The sequence below is a fragment of the Hypomesus nipponensis genome, chromosome 21 (genome assembly GCF_054491055.1).
Source record: "Hypomesus nipponensis isolate SF chromosome 21, ASM5449105v1, whole genome shotgun sequence".
NCBI lineage: Eukaryota > Metazoa > Chordata > Actinopteri > Osmeriformes > Osmeridae > Hypomesus > Hypomesus nipponensis.
Window position 1 is genome coordinate 5425149 of NC_140381.1, and position 27393 is coordinate 5452541.

Here is a 27393-nt window from a genome sequence, read left to right on the forward strand (position 1 = left end):
AGGCTCGCGGTTTAACGAGGATGACTAAACAACACACACACACACGTACACAAAGAGATAACCTTTGGTGTGCGGTACAAGCAGTACCCTAGCGTTTGCAGTGCGTCACACCGCACAGACACATTCAAACTGTGATTCCACTTCCCTAGGCTATGCCACAGTAGGAACGCACGGAGCCTCTGTCTGTGTGCGCGCGTGCACTTGTGAGAGAGGTTAGGTGCGGCTGCAGACATTGCATCACCCACAGTGGTCCAGAGAGGTCACACAAACACAGGCTCACGCACACACAGGCACACCCACAACACACACACACACACACACACAGCAGCTTCACTGGCTTTCCTTCGATCCTCGGGTGTGGTTGACTGTATGTGGGTGTGTGTGTGAATATATACACACGCTATACTAGATACTATACTGTCGCTGTATCTTTCCTTAAACGTTTTGAACGTTATTTTTTCTTGCCGTGGGTTTCTTTGAACGCATGCCCGTGTATGTTTGGATAGCAAACTCCAGGATAGAGGATCGGAACTGACCCTTCGCAAACGCAGGACAAACACGTCGAACCGAAAATCATTCTGAATGCACAGTTAAATGTGCTGTATCCAAGACTCGCCCACTTCATGTCAAAGCCAGGTCTTCAAAGAAAATTGAAGGACAAAAGAGGGAAAGCAATCTTTGTGAGGAGTGTGTGTGTGTGTGGGGGGGGGGGATGGATGATGGAAATGACAGAAAATAAGAGGAGATAGGACAACCAAGAATTCAGTGAGCCTCGCCACAATGGAAAACAGAGAGAAGCAATATGAAGGTGTTACATCCTCGTTTGGGAGCGTGGTATGAGCGGACAGCAAAGACAAGGTGGACTCCTTCAGAGGAGGACAACGACAAAGAGAGAATGAGGTGAAGATAAGAGAGTGAGAGAACGAGAAAGAGAGAACGAGATAGAGAGAGAGAGAACGAGAGAGAGAGAGAGAGAGAGAGAGAGAGAGAGAGAGAGAGAGAGAGAGAGAGAGAGAGAGAGAGAGAGAGAGAGAGAGAGAGAGAGAGAGAGAGAGAAAGCTCAGAGGCAGCGGCGCCGTCGGTGTGCGGAGGCAATAGAGAGGAAAAAAAACGAGAGAAAGCGAGATAACTTGTTTTGTGGAGAGGGATGAATGATGAATGGCTCGGAACCCAAAAAGGGAGCTGACCCTGGCCGGCACTGCGTCGTCACGGACAAACACACGGGCCTACTTAAGACTCAAACTCTGTGTGCTGTGGGCCGTGAGGTTGTCGAAGGTGATAAACAGTACACGCATGTTGGAGTGGAGGGAGAGCCGTAAAATAAAGTATGTCACTTCCTGTCAGCTGATAGCAGCTGTTGGAGGATCTGTTGCATGCCAAGTAATGTGCTGTTAAACGTGGCACGATGCGACAATATCAGCCGCTTCAAAACTGCATCTGATAGGCAGTTTGCGAGTAAACGCGTCACACATTTCTTCTTAGAATGTCGCTTGACTCGCTTCAATGCATATTCATCCAGGGGCCCCGAAAATCGTAGCACTAAGCTCAAATAACAAGTAAGCCGCCTCTCGCAGTGGATCTTGGAGGCTGATCGTAGATCGAAGAACGAGGGAGCGAGAGAAAGACAGAACAGAGTCTTTGCGGAAGCCTCTCATCTATTTCTGTGCAACACCCTCCTCGTACCATCAAAGCACCAGGTATCCATATGCCTGGATCAAATTTCGAGTGTTGGACCAGATCAAGCATGAAATGTCACTGGCAAAGCCCGGGAAGACTGGTATTGTTTTTGAAGACGGGGCTTTTGTCTTGAGTGTAATTGAATTCCCGGGTCCGAGAGTGATCTTATTTAGAGGGTGCACTGTGTTAGTTTCAGACAGATGGATTGGGGGGTTAATCGAGTTAGAGTGGACAGGGAACGCTTTCTGCTTTGTCTCAAACTTAATAAAAAAGCTGTCTGGAACAGACCAAGGTGCACCGTCTCTTCTGTAAAGCGGCCTCCCCGTACACCAGGGCATAAAGTAACAGGCAATTACTTTATGCGGAAACAAGTCACTCCTAAGTACTCTTTTATTGTAATATCGAACACGTGTAACCAGATTAATGTTCAATGCCTTAGAACTTTGTTTCAGACATCTGTTGTTTATAATGAATGGAACAACGACATAGCAAAGGAAGCTGTCCGTGGAAAATGGCACCTTAATTAAAAATCGTTATATTAAAACACATATAAAAATCCTGGCACGTTCACGCAACCATCTGTTAGACTCCCGCCCATCATTCATTAAAATGATGCCGTAAAAAGGGGATGATTTATCTACAGTAATTCATAATTCATGAACATCTGCCAAAAGTAGTTTCGCACTCAGATGTAGTCAAGCATTTAATGATTTCTTACAAACAATAGCCTACATTGGGAAAACAAAATCTGTAATTGTATTTCAGTTTAAAACAGACCAAGTTAAAACAATGTCATCATTTACTCCTTCAGCCGTCTTAGCCCCAAAAAATCAACAACGTCAACCTTGCAGTTCAATTCCTGATCCAAGATGATCCAGAGGCCAGTACACTGTCCACTCATAACCAGCCATCCACAGATTAGCCAACAACCAATCCCTTCATCACTGTCAACTTGCTGAGAGAACGATAACTGAAACAGCACTCCTGGGAAGCGTCACGTGGGGGCCACAGACTGACCTTATGATCAAAGCTACAGTAAATATGGATTTATGATAACAACGGTGTAAAGAGTGCTTGCTTTGCCTTTAGCCACTAGCTCACCAGAGCTTAGGCAGGGGCGTCAGGGTACTGAAGAGACGCTGTATATCTGTATTAGGGTCGTAAAAGGCTGTCCTACGAATGAGCACGGTTGTCATTCTGGAAAATGTGCTGTGGATAAGCAGAACAGGGATCAGAGCGTGAGGTTCTGCAGTAGGGAGATTGGTCTCGGTATTGTCCGGGAGAGAGCGCTTTCCTGGCTTTAACTCGGTGCGCTTGTGTTTGCTAACTGTGCAGAGAGAGAGAGAGAGAGAGAGAGAGCGCGCGCGCGCGCGCGCGCGTGTGTGTGTGTGTGTGTGTGTGTGTGTGTGTGTGTGTGTGTGGGATTGGAGCGCGAGACGGACACAGATGTGGAGGGAGCGCTCAGGAGGATTTGGTATCTCAGCCCCACTCCTTCCTCCTCTCCCTCCCCTCACATACAAACACTTTCACTGACTATTTCTCTGTCTTTCCCCCCCCCCTCTTTTCTCCCTCTTACGAACAGACTTTCTCTTAATCTCTCTCCCTCTCTCCAGGCAGTAAACAGTTCCCTTTGACCCCATCTCTATTCCTACATGTCCTCTTTCCTGCTCCCACTCTCTTTCCCTCTGACTATCCAAGGGACTGCAATCCAATTAGCGTGGACCCACAAGGCACCACTGCAACACTAAGTCCTTATCGAGACACTGTTTACTACTATCTGCATACAACTACACAGATGCTTTCAAAGAAAATGGTACACCCACAGCCAACAAACAAATTCATGAATGCGAAATCCATTACATTTTTGGTCAATGCCGTTACATGACAGAAATGTACAGTACATTTCCTTCTTTTTTTTTTTCTTTTTTTTTTGGGGGGGGGGGGGTGGTTGACGATGACAGAGCTTCCTGTCTGTACATGCTCGCAAACACAAATAGATTCAACAGCTCAACAGGAAGCCCGGTTGGTACATACTCCAACCCTCCACTCAGGTCAAGACCAAACAAGAGTGCAAACCCGGCTGACAAAACACAGGACGTTCGGCCGAGCGCAGCTGTGCTGGCGAGAGATGACTCGCACGATCACGCCATAGCGGCTTATCTAATAGTGGCACGCTTTGGCGATCATATGTTTAATCTCCTGTGAGATCGACGGGGAGTGAATCATTGTTTTGCTCGTCTTCATTTTCGACTCATTAGAGAAGCATTGAGGAATGCGCCTGAATGGCACGAGTAATCAAACGGTTGTTGTATCACTTTACGACCTGATGAGTTTAGTCAGAAACACCTTGAGGGGGATTTGAGGGAGCTTCTGTTTAGATAATTGATTGTGCAGGGAATTATGCCAGCGGCTCGGTGGCTATGTAGATCATGCTAACCACTCAACCCCGCGAAGCCATAACTAAACCACAACCCCATTACCGTCTCTCTTTCCCAACCTTGCCTATTTGGCACAATGCAGGTGTCAGTCACACTTGATCATTAGACGGTCAACAAGTTCTTTCCAAAGACAATATTTGCCTTTGTCCTGACAAGGTATTCACCACCGAAGTGATGTGCAGTGTATTGCTGTTTGCGAGGGTCTTGTATCATCAGGGCTATCATCAGGGCTGATGGAAGATGATTATGACAGTGCCTCTTGGCTCCCATGTCTAAACCAGCTCGTTAGCCGTGCGACACACTATGATTCATTTTTCACTCAGGGCTCTGGTATCCACACCGATGGTCTGTCTACTCTACTCAGTAATATTAATACTTCACATGTATTTATTGAGTTCCTATGGATTATATTCCTATACGGCATCATCTCTGGACCTTATGTTCAAATATATGGACTACAATAAAATATCCAATGACCGCAAGCCCTCTATCTATGTAAATCATGAAACAGTCCTGCAGTTCAGGTGTGCGAAGGAGACGGTGATAGCAACTCCTCCTCCATGGTGATTCTGTACACCCAGGGTGATGCGTGGGTGTTTTCTGGAAGTTTCTAGACTGTTTCGTGGGTAAGCAGGCTTCACATGGAGATGGATGTTCTTCATCTCCTCTTAGACCTTATTAGTTTGGGATGAAGCTCCAGCGAATACCGAGAAAGAAATTATGTGTTTGATCGGCCCACACCATCTACCCCAACACACACACACACACACACACGTGCTTGAGAGTGGGAGACATCTGCATTAACATAACCGCCCAATCAGACCACCCAGGTGATGGTGTGTGTGTGTGTGTGTGTGTATGGTTTGAATAGTGTCGGTTCGACTGACACCTTCTGACTGACATGTTGGCCTGTTGTCTCCATGACGACAGCAATTACAGGATAATGGAGGAGAGGCGAGGTACGTTCTGGAAATGAAGGTAAGAAGAGAGCTGTGAAATGGAGTTTCTGCAGACGGTATAATGGTGAGCGGGAGAGCGTCGAGGTTTTCCCCCCTGTCCGGCCAGCTCTGTTGCTGATTGGATTTTATCTTGGGTCGGGAAGATCATTTGCATGAGGTGTGTGCGTTGGGTGCGCTTGTGGGGAAAGAGACCGAAGGCGAGGTAGCGTGCTCGAGTGTGAGTCTATGCATGTTCTTCCTCGGTGCCTCTCCAACTAGCCTGCCTCTTGTGCGCCCCCTATTGTTGGCTTCCTCACAAGGCCACAGACCCCACACAGAACTCGAAATCACATCACTCTCCACAGTACACCTGAGTTAGGGTAAGTGCATCGTTATGTGTATATAGGTGACAGACTGTGTGTGTGTGTGTGTGTGTGTGTGTGTGCATGTCGGGCATGTCCCTTTGAGACCGTGGGACTGCCAGGCTAAGACACACATGCACACAAACAAACACGTACACACACACAAACACACACAGGCTACGGAAAGCAAACCACTTAGTATACCAAGTCTACGTGGCAGGAAAAAATATGAAGTTTGAGATTTAAATGGAAATGACCCGTGGTTCTGTAAATGCTTAGAAAATAAAGGAGGTGGTGTTGTTTGTATGTACTTCCTGTTTTAATGAGCTGGTGCTACAGCTAATAGAGCCAGTCTTCCCACACTGTCCCTTTTACTGAGCTAATTTAGGCTGTGCTACACTAGCAACACAATGACAGGGAACCAGGGAGCTCTCAACACCTCGTTAAGAAATGGGAACACATTTTGGAGACATTTTCCACCCCCTCCTCTTCCTTGTGTTTGTCTGTGTGTGCGTGTCTGTGTGTGTGTGTGTGTGCGTGTGTGCGCGCATGTGTGTCTGTGTGCCATTTCATGTGGAGAGAATTGATGGTATTCTTTGACCGGGTAGATAATGTTGCTAGGCACTTTGTGTGTTACATAACCTGGAACGACAAGCTTCTGATCAACAAATCACTTTGAAAAGCTGACAACTTCTACTGCGTTGACTTAATAGTTCTTAGAATGCTAGAGAGCTCAGAGATTCTGAGCTCGCTAGCATGTCTGTCATCCAGCCTTGGCTTTGAAAACTAAGAATAAAGGCCTGTGTCGCCACGGCGTCAGCTGATTCTCCCGTTCAAGCAGTGACTCCTCATCCTACACTCACCCTACAAGCATGTTCGTGGGTAGCAGGTCACGTCACGTGAGTAACAGGGTCCTTAGATGGGGTGCTGTCGTGTAAGAATGAGAAAAAAATAGGCCTGCAACAATTTGGAAACTGTGTTGAAGGTTCAGTGAAAAATGTCTTATCTTCCCACAACATCTACCCTGCAGCACTGTCAACATTGACACTAGTATGCAGCACAGCGAGTCCAAGGGAATTTGTGTAGGACTTGTTTGAGATATGTACTCGGTGTTCTCGCAGCAGGACTGAAAGCTACCTTGTTAATTTCCTCTTTGCTGCAACACTCAGGCATCACCCAAAATAAAGGAAACAATCCATGAAGCTTTAGCATAGCAGAGAAAAAAAAGTGCAGTCTAAAAAACTGAGAGTCTGCATTGTTTTACTGGAATTCCCCAAGGAGTTTGTTTTATTGGTGAGATGAGGTGAGATTATTACATCATTAGCCGGCGTCCCCAACTCATTATTTCAGCAGTGTGATGCAACAACCAGGAAAGAACTGTAACGTGATGTGAGCTCCATGCTGACTCCATCAGCGGCCTCGATTTGCCTAGAACGTTAGCGATACCAAAGAGCGTGCTAGCATGCCTGGTACTGTTGATTGAGCTAGCACTTTAAAAAAAAATGTTTTACCTTTATTTAACCGGCAGAATCATTAAGAACAAATTCCTATTTTCAGTGATGGCCTGGTGAAAAGCAGGAGCTTTTTGAGGGAGAGTGGAAGGGGACGTTATCTGAGTCTTCAGGTCTTCAGTCTTCTACGCTTAGCATTGCATAATATTTTTAGCATAGCATTAGCGCACAGAGTAATATTAAAAGGATGGCCTATGGCCAGTGCTAGCGTGCGCCATTTTAGCAGCAGTTGCTTTATATCAAATGATAGCCTGCTAGCGCCAAAACTGAGACTGGTAGTCGTGTTGACGCACATACAGTAGTCTGCTGTGTACAGTGCAAGAGGTTGTCAGGAGAGGCCTTTTCTGATGCCTCAGGGTGCACTTGTCTTATCCGTGCTAAGCTGTGCGACAGAATCCGTCAGTTAGGTACAGGGAGGGAGAGAGACAGTCGATAGAAAGAAGAGTCTGGGGCTGCTGACCAGTACAAAGAGGATGTGTGTGGTGGTGGGGGGGGGGGGGGGGGGGTCAGCAATGGCCAGCAGGCCCAGCAGTGAGCACAGAGAAGAAGGAGGGGCATGGAGCAATAACAGTGGTTAGGGTGGTGATTATGGTGGGAGAGGGGGCGTCAGGAGGGCTAAGACCCTGGGGTTGGGGAGGGCAAGGGGCACAGTAGTGGAGGATGCCCGCCCAAATCAAGCCCACTCAAACACCCTGCAGCTGCTCGCTGTTTGGTCCCCCGGGCGTGCGCTGGGGTCACATGGTCGGGGACGCCGGTGGCAGATGATGAGGGAGGTCAGGGCTATTTTTGAGCGCTGCCATTCTGACGTGGAACAACCTCTCTCCTCACCGCCCCCCCCCCTTTCTCCTTTGCTTCCTATATCTCTCTGCTTTCTCTCCCTCTCCTCTCTCCCCCCCATTCTTTACCTCTTTCCCTCCCTCATTCCCTCTCGCTTCCTCATTCCCTCTCTCCCTTCCTCCCTCCTTTGCCGCTGGCATGCCATTTCCCCTCCTCTGTGTAATTAGCCCGCTAATGAAGGTTGTGGATGAGGAGAGGATGAGTAGCTGGGCTGAGGGCAGACCCGGGCCTAGTGGAGCAGTGTGCTTTGGCCCTCTGGGTCGTCAGTGATCATGCAACAGCACAGCATACCCACTCCACTCCTATGGCTGGCACTGAGGCTAAGGCTACAATGGGTGATGGTATGATTTTTGTGTGTGTTTGAAAGCTGGTTTGTGTGAGGCGTGTGTCTGTCTGAGCGTGTGGGTGTGTGAGTGAAAGGTGTGCGTGTGTGTGTATCGCACCCTGAGGTGTCACACAGAAAGCCTACAAGTGGAAAACGCTTAAATTGTTTGGTCGTGTTTATTGCCATTTGTTTATGGAAATCCAGAGCGCTCGTGTTGGTCCATCGACACGGGGCAGCAAGACAACTAGGTCACATGCTGCCCTGTGTTCCTGGGCCTCGTCTGTTCCACTGAAGGACGAGAGGAACCATGAGAGGAACCACGAGGAGAGCACGACAGCTATGTAGACGGTAGGAGGTGCAAGGGAGTGGAACGCAAACACACACTGTCTATTTATAGGCCTTTTTCTCACCAGTACACTGCTGTACTGAGGGGAGACAGACACATCAGCAGTACTGAGAGTCATTCGGCCTCTCCCTGTGGTGGTCAACCAAGAGAGCCACCACAATATGTGTGTGTGTGTGTGTGTGTTAGTGAGGGTGGGTGGGGTTTGAGGCAAGAGGGGCATGGTTGGCCAGTGTGTGTGTGTGTGTGTGTGTGTGTGTGTGTGTGTGTGTGTGTGTGTGTGTGTGTGTGTGTATGTGTGTAATTGGAGCAACTGATGGGTTCAAATTCTAATCACAGCTTGACAGCATAAGTATGTGTGTGTGTGTGTGTGTGTGTGTGTGTGTGTGTGTGTGTGTGTGTATGTGTGTGTGTGTGTGTGTGTGTATGTATGTGTGCGCGTGTGTTTGGGTGGATGGAAACAACCAAGGTGCCCTGCCAAGATAGCCAGCTGCCTTTCACATTCAAATCACATAAAACACACCCTAAAACAATCTTCTCTCTCGTTATAAAGTCCTCGACAAAGAATCACTCTGGCCCCCGTTTCATCCTGCCTGCAATCTTCCCAGGGCCCTTAACCAACCGGGACTTGAAAATCCCTTCAAAAAGGACTTCTCACAAATGAAATCTACCTGTTTGTTTGTGTATGACGCACATTTGGTGTCACCGCACATCCTCTCGGAGGAAACAGACAATGAACGCTTTTCCTTTCTTCAACAACGGAACTCTCCGCACGACGTTATTGGACGACCGTGCATAAGAAAGGGCACGCGAGAAACTGAGTGAGACCCGGAGACAGTGAGGATGAAAGCAACTGGCGGCGGACATTCCGACGGCAGGCTGCGAAAGCCTGAGTGGTCAGCCAGCCCTTAAGCTTTGTGTTGTCTACGAGCGCTAAAAACATTAGCGCCGCTGCCAGCCAGCTAGCTCGTGCTAGTGAACAGTGCCTATCATAACAGAACTGGCATGCGGAACAGATGTGAGCTGAGCCTATGTGTGACGGGGGAGCTAAAACTGGGACGCAGGTGTGGCAGGTGGGGTGAGGTTGACAATCACAAACGCGGGGGATGGGTCAAAGGGGTATGACAAAGTCTGCGCACATTCCATACACACCAGCTTTACTTTCCATGGAAATCAGCATACTGATGGGAAACGACAGCACACAGCTTTTGTGTAAACGAGTGTCTGAAAAAAAACATTTCAAAACACTGGAAATTAGCATAGAGACTAATAACAGAAGGTGACTTGCTGACAGGAAAGTGATTCGAGAGTCTCAAAGCCAGAAGACAATGTGTTGAAAGTAATCAATGAAATTATTTATCTTTTCATGTTCCCCTGGATGCCTCAGAATACTGGGTCGAAAGACAGCCATGTTTGGCCAACTGATGCCTTTTGTTACCTTTCAGTCAGCCACGACATTGATTCAAAGATACATAGTCAAAGTGCTTGGCTCGAATCAAAGACAAAACACACACACAGAGACAAACACACCATACACCAGGAATCAAAAGACCTGGTTCCAGGTGTACACCTGTTATCTAGTTCCACCACCCTCCTGTCAGATGAAATTAGTGTGCACTTACTTCAAAGAGGTTTTAAAAAGTAACATTTAACAGTTTTAACAGATCTGTCTCTCTTTTGATGAGAGAAAAAGGCAGCAAAAGCGACTTCTCAGAGGGTTTACAGAGCCATAATGTTGCTCACGCGGGTTACAAATAAAGTTATATATCACATACTGGTGTCTCTCCAATAACAATTACGCTGACACAGTCCACAGTGAGAGTCAACACTTCCCATTTCCCCCTCAACTTCTAATAGAATAATAGTGCCAATAACAAAGTAAAAGTTTACAGGCCTGAATTAGTGGACTGTAAAAAACATTTATTGCCCATCTCCAGCTTCTACACTGGGAGACCGTGTCATAAAAAAAAACGCAATCCTTTTTTAGTTTTGTTTGTCGTCTTATTTCATTTATTTTAACGGCTAACGTCTCTCGTGATAGACACACCCTCCCACACAGACTCTAATCCCAGTAAAAGATGACTGTCTCAAGACCCTGACTCATCATAGCTGGGCTAATAAAAAAATAAAAAAAACTATTGTTGGTCCTACCAGCCAATGTATAAAAATGTTTTTCTTATGAGGCCAGTATGTTAGGTGGTGACGGTGGGGGCTGTGTGTGACGTCACTGTATTCACCGGTTGTGTGCAGGTCTCTCAGCTGCCGCAGATTAGGAGGTCGTAAATAGCAGCTGTCGGCCAGGGAGAAAGTTGTCATAACTTTGTCTGCACCATGGAGAGAGGTCACAGGTCACTAAGAGAGGTCACAGGTCACAGGCCGAGGACAGGAAGCTATACTGACGCAATATTTCTATTTACTTTAAGCGCGTGAAGACATGTCTTACCTGTGATTTTCTACATAGTCAGTTTAGGATGCAAGCTAAAAGCTTTCTGACGAAATAACAGAGATGGTTCTATAAGTATCTCCATGTATGACTCTGTTTTTTCGGGAACATTTGCATATTAGTCAATTGGTAGGACAGTGTCTGCTACTCTGACTGGTTTTGCAGCTTTGGGTTCGTGGTTTGAAATGACTGTGTGGTTGTCATTTTCCCCTCCAAGAGACCCTTTGGTACTTGCGAGGACGTCTTTGTGTTTTTTTTTTTTTCCTTCTTCTTTTCACTCAATACACATGAGTAGAGCATTTAAGTCGAGATCCAGGGCTTGTATTAAGTGACACTAACACGTGGTGTGCTCCCCCGGGGAAAGGTCACCGTCTGGGACAGTGGGGAGTCGGTTTCCTGGCCTCTGCTCCGTCTGAACCCACTGGCCCCCCGAGAACTCAGGTTTGTAGAGACGGCAGACAAAGAGGAAACTGTTTGACATGCATGCACAGGTGTAGAGACAGAGCCCAGGAAGAGAGAAAATGACTGAGTAAAGGGTGGAGAGGTAGATAGAGAAGAAGTAGAGAAAGAGAGGAAGAAGTAGAGAGAGATGGAGAGAAAGGTAGAGAGAGGCAGAGAGAGAGAGGTAGAGAGATAGAGGTAGTTGGAGAGAGGTAGAGAGAGGTAGACAAAGAGGTAGGGAGAAAGAGGTAAAGTGAGGTAGACAGAGAGAGGTAGAGAGAGAAAGACAAAGGTGAACGGTATTTCGGTTTAGCTTTGAACTACTCAATGTATGCATGAGCCTTTTGTTCAAAAAGTCAACAGAATTATTTTATTCATGACAGGAGCCCGACAGCCGAGACAAAGACGTGACATAAGGGATTCTGTACAACAGCCTATTAACAAAAACATTGTGCTCCTTATAAAAGTATTAACGAAACGCACAGCTGCATCGATGAACACACACACACACACACGTTGATGTCCTCAGCTCTACTTTCCAGAAATGTCGGCAGAGACTTTTACGAAGGCAGCAGTTGTACAAGATGAATTGCGCCGGCCCCCTCTCACCCTACATAACCGTCCTGTAAGCTGTTCCTGAATCTCGGGCCACTTCTCAGACAGGGCTAAGACCAAACCCTCTGAAATCAATCTGGACGCTTATCACTCATGATTAAATCAGGATCCTTATTTTGGGGGGTGTTCAGAAGAGTGCTGAAGACTTCAGCACCGTCACCGACATATGGTGCTATACACTTAAACCTTCCTGTATATAGTCTGGCATTTGGCGATTGACCGATTCAGAAAGCGTCTTAAGCCTTGATGAAACTTCTCAGATGTGTCACAGGGTCCTCTTACCCGAGGAGTTAGTATCTCCTTCAAGGACAGAAGGCGAACAAATGAGAAGTCAACGGGGCAATCTCGAATCAAAAGGATTTTGATTTCATTCAGTTGGAAATCAAGGTTGGGCTTCAATTAGCATCGACAGGAACTGGTTTGCAAATAGGACAATTTGGGATTTTTTGTTATTTTACTTCAGTCTGTCTGTTTCTTTCGGTATAAAGCTTCAAGTCTGTCTATCTTGCAGTGTTCAAAGGGCAAACAGTGAATCTAAAAGTGATCCAAGCAACTTGAAAACATATATACATACATACATACATACATACATACATACATACATACATACATACATACATACATACATACATACATACATACATACATACATACATACATACATACATACATACATACATACATACATACATACATACATACATACATACATACATACATACATACATACATACATACATACATACATACATACATACATACATACATACATACATACATACATACATATATATATAGTAGTCTGTCATGGTCAAATAAACACCAGTGTCTATATGCCATGAACCTCTTCATGTTACAATCCTGATAGTGCGTAGAGGACATAAAACAACCACCACGATAGCCAAAACAGGAAACGACTGTAGCTGTACACAGCCCTGCCTTGGGTGACTTGCGGCTAAGGATACCAGGGCGTAAAAACAAACGGTCCTGCTTGACTGGCAAGCACATGGAGATCCCCACAAGGACTTCTCAAAGCTTTGGCGTCACCGCATGCCCATCTCAGAACGCAGAACGGTGGTGAAAAGGAACAATGCCCATGGCGAGTAAGAGAGAGATTCAGCATATCGGAAGGCAATTAAGGTCGTCTTTGTCAACCCAGTTCTATCAGTATGATCTGATGCGTTCGAATCTTCACAGCGCGCGAACAGGCGGGAACCTAGCCCCTTAGCGCTGTTATGCTAACGCAGACTGACTGTGGAACACCACGTATCAAAGGAATTGGCGGGAGATAGGGTTTCATAAGGCAAAGACATGTGGAAGTGGTGGAAGAAGAGGAGAAGGAGTGGAATAAGAAATGGGAGGACACAGATAAACAGATAAACACACACACACACACACACACACACACACACACACACACACAGAGAAAACCCATTTGAAGACACAGTAACAAGCACCCCCAAAAAATAATGAAGAGATTAATTCAGTATGTGGTGCTAAGCCCCCATTTAAAACACCAGCCTTTGCTTTGGTCTTGGGACTCTGAATCTTCTAGAACACAGAGGAAATCTTAGAAGGCCAAGCAACAAATTACAACCATAGGCCTACTTAGTTAAGACTAGCAAACTTGGCTGTAAGAGAAGCTCTCTTTGACAATAAGCTCAACGTTTTATTCAATTTTCCTGGGACTCGAGAGAGCGACCAGAAAGCCCGCGTGTGCTGTGGAAAGCAGATATGCACCACTCGTACTTTAAGGATTATATCTAAATATAAGTTATGAATAAATCTCTCATTAAAATACGTTTAAATTGCCTATAAAACAAATAACGATGGTGGGTTTTCCATCTTTCTGCCAACTGCCAAGAACAATAATTCCATTTCACAATCCCCCGCCGCAGTCTCGAGCAAATATAAATTACTTGACAAATATTTTTCCAAAAAAGCCACACTAGCAGTAGCAGGCCTGGTAGGGGAGTTAAAGAACTCTGACTCCAGCTTCTAGTCAAGTAAGTATGAATGTGACTTTATCTGAAGTAACACGAGTTTGTATAGCTCAGACACACACACACACATGGGCCAGAATTCAAACCAACAAAAATGTGATTGATCAACGATAGAAATCCTAGGATTTCTGTGGCTGTTCACAAACAGTTTAAAGTGATTAACAAAGCCATTAGCTTGCAATAACCAGAACAACAAACAAGTGTTGTGCTATGCTGTTACTCTCCCTAGGCTCCACAACCCTCTTTGTATTAGTATTCTGTTTGGTGATGCTACTGTACTCAACACCCACGCTGTCTCTCTTGAGTGTCTCGCTGGCCTATTAAAAACCTTGGTCTGGGTAATATGACCCAGTTGGTATAGCCAGTCATCTCAACCCCTCTGTTACTCCAACAAGCAGCTGCTGGGAGTCACGGCCAAGTTTCTCCCTCGCACACACACACACACGTTTACAGCTATATCATGTATATGTATCACATATATAGACATACACACACACACACGTTTACAGCTATATCACGTATATGTATCACATAAATAGATGTACACACACACACACACACACACACATACATTCACACAAGCGCACAGACTTTTGGGGGGTTTCCCAGGGGGGGGGGGGTCAAGCTTGTTTTGTAATGACAAACACTTACCGGTTGATTTGTCAAGAGTTACGGGGGGCGGACATGACTTGGCAGAGCCCAGCACTGCACCCACAGATTGGATCCATTTGATGTCGGGAGTTCTATTACCGGATAATGACAAACACCTATATGAAAACTGCCTGTGATTTAAAACCCAACATCTTCCAGCATGCGAGGGAATGGTATTGACTGTGCGTCGACTGTTTCATGGAGTCGTTTGCTTTTATTGATGGGTATGGGATGGTGCTCGATCCTGGTGTGTCGTACGAATGCAGCATGAGGAACTCGGAGGCGTAGGGGGTGGAAGGCCCCCAGTCTTATCTGAACCCCCTCCTATGTGGGTCCCTGTGCGCTGATTACATCTGACAGACCAGCTGGCGAGACACACTCTGAGGCTGCTGCAGCCGCTGCTAGGACACACGCGCGTACGCACACACGTTAAGAAGCGTTTTCATGTGCTCTACACAAGCAAATGAACTTTGCGCGTTCACGTACCGTGGACAGTGGACACACAGAGACGCGTGACATCTCGTTCTCCACACCCAAGGGGGCGAGAGGAAGGAAAGGAAAAGTGTTGTCGGATGAGTCGGCGTCAGGATTCCACCCTGGAGGATTCCACACGGAATGAGACACGCTACACTGACAAAGCTATGTCGAGAAGGAGGCAGATCCACTTCATGTCATCGCCATGTGTGGCTTCCCCTCCATTTCTTTCTCTCTCCCTATCTCTCTCCCTATCTCTCTCCCCATCTCTCTCCCCATCTCTCTCTCTCCCCCCTCGCTCTCTGTCTCTCTCACCCTCCATACCTCTTCCTTTCTTTATCTCCCTCTCCTGAGGTGACCTTGTTAGCAGCAACCTAACATGATCCGACAAACCAGCAATTAGTGAACCTGCGTCAAGCTCCACTCAAGTAAACTGACCTCCACCCTTGTCACACAGGAGCAAAGACAACCCCAGTGCTCGACCCTCTGACCCCAGCCCTCGGATAGGACGCTATTTTCCATCAAACTTTCCGTAATTTCTCGTAGACAAATAAGGGTTTCGTTTTGGTTGGCAAGCATGATGTGGGCCAATCAGGCTCAGGATAGGTCTGGGGAGTCTCATCTGGTTAGACGGCGGGGAGGGGAAGGGGGGAGAGGGGGGGGGGCTGGACAGAGAGGACTCTGGGGGGGAAAAAAAACAAGTTTGACCTGAGATACAGTCCACTCTGCCAGAACACAGCCTCAAAGCTGAGTCGACCTTTTCATCCGCAGGGCCTCCAGGACACCCTGGGAGGAGAACAAACCTCCTGAAGGCAAAACCCAGCGAGAAAACCCTGCACAGCCCGGACCAAGCTGGCAACACGAGCGTGGGCTGATTTACACACTCAGAAGGGCACACGTAAGACGCCCCCCCCCCACCCTCCCCCCCCCACCCTCCCCCCCCCCCCTCCCTCCCCCCCCGACCTTAACCCTCGTGGCGTTTGGTCCCTTTCACGGCGCCGTCAGCGTAAACAGCCAGCTCAGTCGAGTCAGCTGAGCACCAGGGCTGTGAAGCTCGACCGGCCGCTGGGGAGAGAGAGCGGCGGCGCCTGACGAACAGCGCCCGTTTTGAACAGGCTGTCCTCGAGCCTGCGGGTGTGAGAGTGTGTGTGAGGGGAGGTTGCGGGGCCTTGCCGAGTGGTGGTCATCAGCCAGCGTTTCGCTTACTGTGCCCCCTTCATGTCCAATCCCCCCCCCCCCCTGCGCGCCCACACACACACGCACACTTCCCAACAGGAGTGCTTTGTGCCTTTATTCATTGGTCGGGGTCAAGGTTGCCCGTAGCAACCTTTGCTTTTCGAAAGGGGTGGAGTGCGGGTGAGGGCGGCTGTTTGTGAGAAGCCTGAGCGCCATAGCATCAAAACGGGGGGGTGAGGAAAGAGAGAGAGAGAGAGAGAGAGAGAGAGAGAGAGAGAGAGAGAGAGAGAGAGAGAGCGAGACAGAGAGCGAGAGAGAGAGCGAGAGAGAGAGCGAGAGAGAGAGAGCGAGAGAGAGAGCGAGAGAGAGAGCGAGAGAGAGAGCGAGAGAGAGAGAGCGAGAGAGAGAGAGCGAGAGAGAGAGCGAGAGAGAGTGCGAGAGAGCGCGAGAGCGCGAGAGCGCGAGAGCGAGAGAAAGAGAGGCCTTTCATTTAAGAACATGCAGTGCAAACAAGCTCCCCTTGCTTACACACACACACAGAGAAGCTTGTTCAGTTGCCTGCTAAGTGTAAGATTACTCATAATAGCGCCAGCTAAAAAACTGCCAGCGAAAGCAGAAGCCACACTGAAAGTGTTCATCATCTGCCTCGGAGTCGGAATAATAAGGGGATTATTTCCTCTGTCAGACTGAAAACCCTCGCTTGAAGTTGTCATTTATCAGCATAGTCCGGCAGGCATAGACCTTCGGAGGAGGTTGGACTGCAGTGAAGTGCAGCACGATACTGTTTTCCATGGGCCATTCCTCTCTCCGTCTTTCTTAAACCATCTGCTTGAATCACCTTTTGCTCCGACCAGTTCCACCCTTCCTCCTCTTCTTACCCCCCCCCGTGTCCGTCTCATATCCAGCCTCTCTCTCTGCCTCCCTCCGTCTCTCTCTGCCTTCCTCCATCTCTCCTTCCTCCGTCTCTCTCTGCATCTCTCTGTCTCTCCTCCCTCCGTCTCTCTCTGCATCCCTCCATCTCTCCTCCCTCCGTCTCTCTCTGCATCCCTCCATCTCTCTCTGCATCCCTCCATCTCTCCTCCCTCCGTCTCTCTCTGCATCCCTCCGTCTCTCTCTGCATCCCTCCATCTCTCCTCCCTCTCCTGGTCTCTCAAGGGAGATTGGAAGGGTTAAGGGCAGAGAGGGCTGGCTGCCATGCCATGCCATGCCAAACCCGAGCCAGACTGGTGTCCCTGTGGGTAAGACACCAGGGTCGAGGGACACTACAATGCCAGGGGTGAAGCCGTCTTTCTCTCTCCGTCTCTGTCTCTCTCTCTTTCCCACTGTGCATGGCTTTTTCCCCCCATCAAGTTCCGCCTCTCTACCTCTCTTTCCGTCTCCCTCATTCTTTTGCCATCTCTCTTGATCGCTCACGCAAATGCCCAAATAGTGACCACCAAAGCAGAATCCCGTGCCCTCTATGTAACATGGTAAGTGAAGCAGCCTTCTCTAAGCTACATGCTCTAGGTCTACGGCGTGTTGGGGCTTTTTTCAGAATGAGGATGTCGGAGATAAAAAGACAGAAAGTAAAAATAAACAACAGATGCACCTCACGCAATGCCCTCCCCCCCCCCTCTCCCCTCCTCCTCCACCTCCCCATCTCTACTCCTCCTCTCCTCCTCTCCCCTCCTCACTCCTTGCTTCATGGCTCTCTTCCCTCCTCCCTCCTTGTTAAGGCTGCCACAGCGCAGAACGCTGACGTCTAATTAAGACCCAGAGCTGCAGACAAATGGGTCAGGCTGGACTTCACCCCCCCCCCCCCCTCCCCCATTCTCTTTCTTCACTCTCTCACACTCTCACATCTCTCTCTCTCCCTTCCTCACCCTCCTATCTCTCCCTCTCTCAGGGAGCGCCAAGGGCGCGTACCCCCCCCATGTGATGTTAAAAGGATCCGATTTACACAATAGCTCGCCTGTGTCAGGGAGCGGGGAGGGATTGCGGAATGGATGGACGGGGGGGGGGGGGGAGGTTGACTTTGTTATTCCTAAAGGGACGGAGAGAGCAAGGATGGATGCTAGGCTAGGCTAACTCATCACTAAATATAGCTCACTGCCTGGGCAGTGTCCAGGGACTGGCTGAAGTCACCCGTGGCTAGCCGTTAGCACTGACCGTGTGGAGGTGACAGTGCCAGCAGGTGACGGGGGGTGTTGACGTGAGCGGAGGACGAGGGAGGGAAGTAGTCGGGGAGTGTGTGGACTCTCTCTCTCTCTCTCTCTCTCTCTCTCTCTCTCTCTCTCTCTCTCTCTCTCTCTCTCTCTCTCTCTCTCTCTCTCTCTCTCTCTCTCTCTCTCTCTCTCTCTCTCTCTCTCTCTCTCTCTCTCTCTCTCTCTCTCTCTCTCTCTCTCTCTCTCTCTCTCTCTCTCTCTCTCTCTCTCTCTCTCTCTCTCTCTCTCTCTCTCTCTCTCTCTCTCTCTCTCTCTCTCTCTCTCTCTCTCTCTCTCTCTCTCTCTCTCTCTCTCTCTCTCTCTCTCTCTCTCTCTCTCTCTCTCTCTCTCTCATTTTTTTTCTTTATCAAAGCCCACCCAAGACAGCAATGTTTGTTGCTATGGCGACGTACGTCCGCTGTGCTCCAAATTGCCCTTTTCGCTTTGGGGATGTGGAGAAGGGCTCTGAGGGGCTGCTGCTGCTGCTGCTTGACTACTTACATTAGACCGGGGTGGAGGTGGAGAGGAGGACAGAAAACGCCTGTTCGTTTGATTTCTAGAAGTTGTTAAGTACAAATGCAACCCCCCCCCCCCCCCCGCCAAAACAAAACAGTGCTTTCTGACATAAGTAGCCTTCCACTCTTCCCCTCACTCCAACTCACTCCCCCCAAAGGCAAGCATCTGCTGCCTTGTACCCTCCCCCCCCCCCCCCGCCATCCCATGATTAAGACTCCAGGAAGGAGGGAGAACAACAAAATCAAGCTAGTGAGCCAACTACACGCTGCCAAGACAATACACTTCCACCCCACATGAATGTTTTCAAAGAGTTTGATACGTTTTTTCAGTGTAATGTTTGTTTTGGGTAATGTTTTGCTGGTTTGGTGTAAGATTGTGTGGTTAATGTGTCAAGTTTTGCCAAAATAGCCAATAGCCTCAACGACAGTTAAAGTGTCTGTAAAGCAGAACTGAGTTTTAAGGTCATCACACCACAGAAGAATGTGTTGTTAACTACCCATCCAAATTTGAATGAAAAAAAAAACACTGACAAGTATGTTAAATTAGGCTTTGAAATTGTGAGAAAGTCAGCAGTCTTCTCTGCTTGAGACTGGGGGGGCGTGTCGCCTGAAGGAGCTGAAGCTCCGCCCCCTCGAATGTATAAAATTTATAAACAACAGAAACAACAAGCTGAATCAATTGCAGATATCAAAACAGACCTGCCTGCAATCTGAGTGTTTTATGTGTTAATTACTTTGTCTTTGCATCATACCAGCTAAGTAACAGAATGCAGGTTATATAAACCGTCTGTGATCTGACATAGACAGGTGGCTGTGACGTAGGTTGTGACGAGGTTGGGTTATGCCCCGCCTAAACAAAACCTGAGCTGAAAACGGGTGAGAAACTGTTCAACGGTCGAACTCCACATTTCAGTGCGACAAAGTTTGCTGAAAGCATAGCTTTGCCCATGCTTTCAACAACTCATTTCACACGTATATAACGTACTGAGAAGCAAATCATGGAAAACTGTAATACGATTAATATTTATGGAATTTACAGATGGTCTCTGGAAAAAAAAAGTTCAACTTAAAAGAGAAATGAAGTCGCAGACAATCCACAGCTGAAGAGAGGGGTGAAGGAAATAAAAAGAGAGAGAGCAAGAGAGAGAGAGCGAGAGATTATGAGGATGAAAGCAAAGAGCGTGACATTTTCTCACTGTCAGATTGACTCACTAATTGTCTCCCTCGCCATGTGTGTGTGTGTTTGTGTGTGTGTGTGTGTGTGTGTGTGTGTGCTTTAGTGTGCGTGGTGTGTATGCATCTAACGTGTTTGAGTATCTGAAGCCCAGTCAAGTAGAGTTTTGATAAACATCTGCAGATCTGAGGGAGGTGACAATCTGACACACAGCAACTCTGCTCCTCAACAGGAAGTCAGCTGACAGACAGGAAACAGGTGTCAGCTGACAGACAGGAAACAGGAAGTCAGCTGACAGACAGGAAACAGGTGTCAGCTGACAGACAGGAAACAGGTGTCGGCTGACAGACAGGAAACAGGAAGTCAGCTGACAGACAGGAAACAGGTGTCAGCTGACAGACAGGAAACAGGTGTCGGCTTACAGACAGGAAACAGGAAGTCAGCTGACAGACAGGAAACAGGTGTCGGCTGACAGACAGGAAACAGGAAGTCAGCTGACAGACAGGAAACAGGTGTCAGCTGACAGACAGGAAACAGGAAGTCAGCTGACAGACAGGAAACAGGAAGTCAGCTGACAGACAGGAAACAGGTGTCAGCTGACAGACAGGAAACAGGTGTCAGCTGACAGACAGGAAACAGGAAGTCAGCTGACAGACAGGAAACAGGAAGTCAGCTGACAGACAGGAAACAGGAAGTCAGCTGACAGACAGGAAACAGGTGTCAGCTGACAGACAGGAAACAGGAAGTCAGCTGACAGACAGGAAACAGGTGTCAGCTGACAGACAGGAAACAGGTGTCAGCTGACAGACAGGAAACAGGTGTCAGCTGACAGACAGGAAACAGGTGTCAGCTGACAGACAGGAAACAGGTGTCAGCTGACAGACAGGAAACAGGAAGTCAGCTGACAGACAGGAAACAGGTGTCAGCTTAGGTAACGGAGGCTTCTCATTTAGCTCACTCGTGGTACCACAATGGGTGTGTGGGCTGGTGTCTTGAGTTGTGTGTGGTTTTGTTAGAAAGGGGCTTACCCGGTGTGTGTGTGTGTGTGTGTGTGTGTGTGTGTGTGTGTGTGTGTGTGTGTGTGAGGAGCAGGGTCCTGTGTGAGTATATGTCACAGAAAGCACATCTATAAAAAGGTGAAACACGCTCTCTGGACATGCATCCTCCTGTTTCCTTAACCATTCACTCTCTGGTACGGGGGTTCAGAGCAGGGTTAGGAATTAATAATGTATTGAATAATAATGTCTTAATAATTACTTTAATGTCTTAAACACATTGCATTTTGCACTGCATTACGCAATTGTATCGTTTGTACCATTTGTATTTTTTTTTTTTTTTTTTTTTTTTTATTACGGCAACCTTATATTTGATTTTATTGTATTTTTTTATTTAAATTCTAAATCCACTTAGTATTGTTAGTTTATGTACCCATAGTATAGTTAGACCTCATATTTAACATGTTAAGATTCCTATATGTTTAACAAATGCACCTTCCTGCCAAAGCAAATTCCTGGTGTGTGCAAACGTTCATGGCGATTAAACCCCATTCTGATTCCAATAGAAAACTATATTGAGTACCACTAGCACACAAGCACTTAACAGTGCTGTTTAGAGCTTTTGTAACCAGTTTGACCTTTTATGCACAGTTGGTACATGAACAAACCTAAAACAGTACAGTATGCCATTGTATCAGTACAGTAGTCACAAAACTGTACTCCACTGTTCCTAAGCAAATCTAACAAAACAACAGAGAGCCGTCGCCTTCTACTTAAGACTATTCTACGTTCCTCAGAGCTTCAATCCTTCAATCAAGAACTGTTTTTTTTTTTTTACAAGACTCATGTGACTGATCGTGGTGAAGTGCTAACATCTGTAGCCCCAAGCCTCCTGTCTCAGGCTGAGAGAGCCGGGCTTTCCGGAGACTTCCGTACATGGCGCATATAGGATGTTGACATCGGGGAGGGACAACAACAGTGAGCCGAGGCGACCCACACACGGAAGCCGCGAGAAAGAGTCGCTGTTTTGTCACAAACGCATGAATGTTGGTCCACTTGGGGCGGCCGACTGGGGAGGCCATTTTTGTGACACGTCTTCAGGGCCCCCCCGGTCGCCGCAGCTTCCCTCCATCTGTGCGTCTGTGCTCAGCCCCCACAAACGAGGGGCTGTCGTCCTCGTCCGGTGCACATGCACACCCATGCGCGACTCTCCACATGTCATGCTGCTCGCTTCTGCAGCTTGCTTTCACTTGTCACACAAAAGTACAAACACAGCCTCACACACACACACACACACACTTCCTCCTTGGGGCCACCAAGGCCTCCTCGTGTCTCTTTCTGAACCTTTCTCTACTTTTCCACTTAGAACATAGAGTAAACTCCCCCCCTCCCCCCTCCCCCCTCCCTGACAGACTTAACCTTGGTCCGTTGTTGACTTCAGCTTGTTTCCACTGACTCACAGACACATACCTTCCAGTGACAGGAAGGAAAAAAAAGAGAGCGAAAACAAACAAAAAAGTGGACCAGAACTGGATCGGAGAGAAGTTCTGACATGGCCCCCCCGGGTAGAGGCGGGTGAGGTAACACGCGGTAACACCCCGGCCTGTTACTGTAACGACCATGTCATCACACAGATCCAGCTGATGACACTGGATATGAGTGGCAGCATCGGTCATGTTGCTCAAACTGTCACGACTGATCCCAGTGTGCCTCAGTCACATCTTGTAAACACTTGCTGGCCAATCTGCTTTCTGGGAAAGAGCATTCCTTCCTTCGAAGTTTGGCAAGACGCATACAAGGGGTTTTCCCAGGTGCACAACTTGATAGGTGGTGTTCACCCGACACACAGTTGCCCCAGGGGCTGGCTGTGCCTTATAGACAAATGCACAAAAGCCGTTGCTCCGTCTGTAATAGGGCATTATGCCTGGAGTCATTCAGCAGTTTGTAGAGCAGGTCTATCCAGGCCGCAAATACATCAAATGGGCTCTACCTGCCGGCGCAACAAGAGCATAGGATTGTACTGTGTGAAAGGGGGAGGAGGAAGGGGGGGCAGCTTGCCCTGGCCGGACACCATGTCTGTACAACCCCCCCACATACACACACACCACCACCCCCCAACTCCTCCACCACCGACGAGTCGATATGAATGGCAGCACTGTGTGTGAGGATGAGGGGCAGTGGGGCTGGGCGGGCAAGCATAAAGGCTGTCTCAGTGCTCTACCTTTGCCGCCACGCACACACACACACAGAGACACACACACACAGAGACACACACACACACACAGAGACACACACACACACACACACAGAGACACACACACACACAGGACACACACACACACACAGAGACACACACACACACAGACACACACACACACACACGTAGGAAGTGTACATGGGTAAATACTTGGGTCCCGTGAGAAAAAGTGCATTTCATGCGTTACACTGTAGATAGAAATGCGCTGATAATCCTTCTACCCCGGTATCCTCTCAAATAGTCTTCTCTGTGCTGCATGCGTCCATAGAAACACCCGGAACATGTCCCGGCTCAAGTGAGGCCACGAAGCCTGAGAGCAGATGGACAAATGGAAGGTCTTAGGGACGCTATTGATGTGTGACTTTAAGTGCACTTGTTCTTCTGACCTCTCCTTCCAGGTTGGGCCCAGAGGAGTGGAGCGCTGAAGGAATTAAGTGTTTTTTCAACCGATGTCCCCCTAAGAGGGGCTGCACAACTAATACACACAAAAAACTAATCCACGTCAAGTACACACCCTTTCTGAAACAGTATTGTTTTGGAATTAGGATAAGTACTCGTTCAGTCTAAAAAAAAAAACGATTTGGACTACAGCCCAGGGATGAAACAGCAACCTTGTAGATGCCCCGGTGTCTGACAGTAATGAGAGGGATCGAAGCTCTCTTTTTACACTCAGTTTGCCTCTAAGTGCAACAACAAACACAAAAGACACGGCTTAGAAAAGATGTAGAATGTCACATTCTGAGATCAATCACGGGAGGTTTAAATAGAGGAATAAGTAATGCGTGTGTTTTGTAGTTTGCCAAATCCTGACTGGCATTTGCTCGTTGGTGACCCGAACTGACTCCTATTTTAGAAAAGACAACATCTCCTACTGAGAAAGGAGACTAACGTGTCTTAAGGCTCAAGGTGTTTGAGATGTACGGAAGGAAGTTTATCTTTTAACGACCACTGGACCAGATCGGGGGGGATCAAGTTAAGCCCCATCTTGAATGCGGTGCTTTTTTTGTTAAAAACCAAACTAAATTAATCAGAATTGTGGTTGTCAGTCAGATAATGACCACTTCATCCGCGCAATTGTAACAGAAACCATTTATCAGAATGGGGGAATATGTATATGCTGGCTCCATGACAATAACTAATGCTACTTTTATGTTATAGTACCTCGTTTATTGGCTGGTGAATTCGCCCGGCTGTTGCCAGGTAGTGGAAAGGGATACTTTGCGTTAGTGTAAACATGTTTGCATGCCCATGCGAGTGTGCGTTTTACGGGAGAGTGAACGTGTGTGTCTGTGTGTATCCCAATGCGTGTCAACATGTGTGCGCTTGTGACTCAGTCTCCAGCTCTCCCAGTCTGCCCTATGGCCCGGGGGCTGAAGGAAATCATTCAGTAACTTCCCTGCCATCCAACCATGTCCTCCCAATAGCTGCTTGTTCATAGGAAGAGACAAGCTTCTGCGCATATCATCCTCCGAAACAGTGACTCACCACGTTGATGAGCTCAATGAACAGCACGAGACCCATTCTGCTCTACAGTGACAGTCAGGGTCAGGCAATGTTGTCGACTCATAATTTAATTTGTCGCCCCCCCCACACCCCTCCTTCCCCCACACCCCCTCCCCTCCGTCTCCACCCCTGACCCCCTTCCTACGGCCGCAATGGAGACAGGATGTGAGGTAATCTCCAAGTGGTGTGACGACCCCCCCCCCTCTCCCCCCATAGCAACAAGTCAGTGACAGAATAATGGTCGACCCCGTTGACCCGGCCTCATCAAAACAGACACTCGCGTGCTCTTCAGGTGAGATTCACCAGAAGCTGTACTGAAGGTCCAGAGACGACCACTGTGTGAGACGCAATGACGGTCGGTCACGAGGAGGAGGATATTGTGACTGACCCCTGTGGTTGTGAAACCAGACAAACCGGACGGAGAGAACGTTTCTAACGGGCCACAAGAGAACATTGTTACCCATACTCACCCCCACACACAAACGAAGAACTCGCACACACACAAACCTCCGAACGAAACGTCTGTGCTCAGACTGTGCTGTCTCAACTTCCTTCCTTTAACTAAGAGGCAGAGATAACATCTCTCTCATACACAGACACACACTTGCTGAATGAAATGTATCTGTGGAAGACACACAGGGCCAACAGTAGGACAGAGACCAGAGACAGCATGGCACTGTAGCAGATACCATACTGTGTGCATAGCTACAACATGGGTCTCTCCGGACCCAGTGTCTGCTGCTAAGAAGATATTCAATAGGAACACACATGGCCTGTATTTTTCCTCTGTCCTTCATACAGGTACCCATTCTCTCACACACACACACACACACACAAACACGTCCCTGCAACCCCTACACACACACACACACACACACAAGACGCTATTTAGATGATTGAACCTTTAACATGTTTTAGGTAAATATTGCTGAATTCATATCATTTAGAAGCTATTTATTGCTGATCGTCCATATCTAACAAAGAGTATTCTGACATAGGGTGAAGTCTGATGTTCGATATTCAATAGAACTATGTATAGGCATAATGGCTTTTTATGGTACAGCCTGCAACAAGCCCGTCTTTTTAATTATTTAGCGCTATGAGTCACGGAGATGGGCTGTTGATGAATGAAATGCGTAGTTCGCTGTAAAATTGGACAGGTTGAGTGATGCTTATTGTCGAGAGTAGCCTACGTGAGTTGTGTTCATGGGCTAGGGGAACATCTGCTATGATTGCTGTTATGTGAGATACACCCCCAGTTACAGAGATTTGGCTCACCTGACTCGAATCTCGTCGCATGTGTCAAGAAAACCAGGTTATGACATTCGAGTCAAGGTTTTGAACGATCTATTTTTAGATATATGACAACCAAACATTTTCTTTAAAACTAAGGATTCACGTCAAAATGCAGGCACCACAAGATGCGAAAATACAACAAAAGAACATAAGACTGAATTGAGAAATGAAATCCGCCTAAAATATATACATTTGCATTTATGCATACATTTATGGTATATGGTATACGATAGCCTATCCATTAATATTTTACTTCCAACTGTATTTTTTTTCACCACGCATCCTTAACAATAAGCATAATCAATATTTCCAATCATTAGGTGGAGAAAAAAGGGAATTCAGAGTATTTTAAAGTGATGGATAAAGATCAACAGGTGTGTTGCCAATTCTGACGGGAGCCATCATGTCACAGCTGCGCAAGACCGCATGCAACCATCGGTGTGCTTTACAAGAAACAATAAAAAATTGTTTGAACTTACACAAACGCATGGTAGATGAATGCCCAGGCTCGTGGTCTTTCTAGAACATTATACAGGTAGTTTTGAAGCCTCCGATAACGGACGTTTCTTCGGCCACTCTGCGAGCTGTATATGAGCGGTTTGCCCAGAAGGCTGAGGCGTGCGCCCTGCTTTCCCCTCAGGTTCTCCAGTCCTCCGGCCACTGTGGCGTTGGAGGCTGACAGCAAACCGTCTCCCGCGTTGTTCATCATCCTTCGTCCGGTCTCCACATCTTTTAAGCCGTAGCCCTCGGTGTGATGTCCAGGCGATGTCTTCATCCAGAGCCCAGTACCGCCTTCATCTCCGCTGTGGTTGCGGGGCATAGCATCACCAACGCGGGCATTAAGTGCGCGGAGGTCTTCTTGGGCATGCGTGTCCAACCAGGGGGGTGCGAGGCGAGCTCTATAAACGACTAATTAAATGTGCTCAATGCTCCACGAAGTTACAAACCATAATCAAAACCATAAGGCACGCTGTTTCACCCGTCACTTTTGACCGCCCTCTTTTCTCTTGAATCGTCCCTCTACTACACTGACTGTAGCGATTTCCACAAGACTGATGATGCGTAAACTGAAGCCAGCTGCGGTACGCGTTTGTGATAGGCGCGTTGAGAAGTCTGGTTCTAATGTAGGCTATAGCCGGTATACCCTATATCCCTGTAACATAAGTGATTAATTGTGCCTACCAAGAGATTAATTGTGCCTACCAAGATACGTACGAGTGCAGCATGGGACTGCAT

General features: G+C 47.7%; 1 protein-coding gene across 1 annotated transcript in view; it reads right to left on the minus strand.

Annotated features, from left to right (window-relative positions):
- The window catches only part of kcnq5b (potassium voltage-gated channel, KQT-like subfamily, member 5b), an 81309-nt gene extending 54332 nt beyond the window's left edge, over positions 1 to 26977 (minus strand). The window contains exon 1 of the mRNA XM_084685958.1: positions 26720 to 26977. Coding sequence (XP_084542084.1) covers positions 26720 to 26977 — 258 coding nt within the window. The remainder of the gene's footprint in view (positions 1 to 26719) is intronic.
- Between the last annotated feature and the right edge of the window lie 416 nt (positions 26978 to 27393).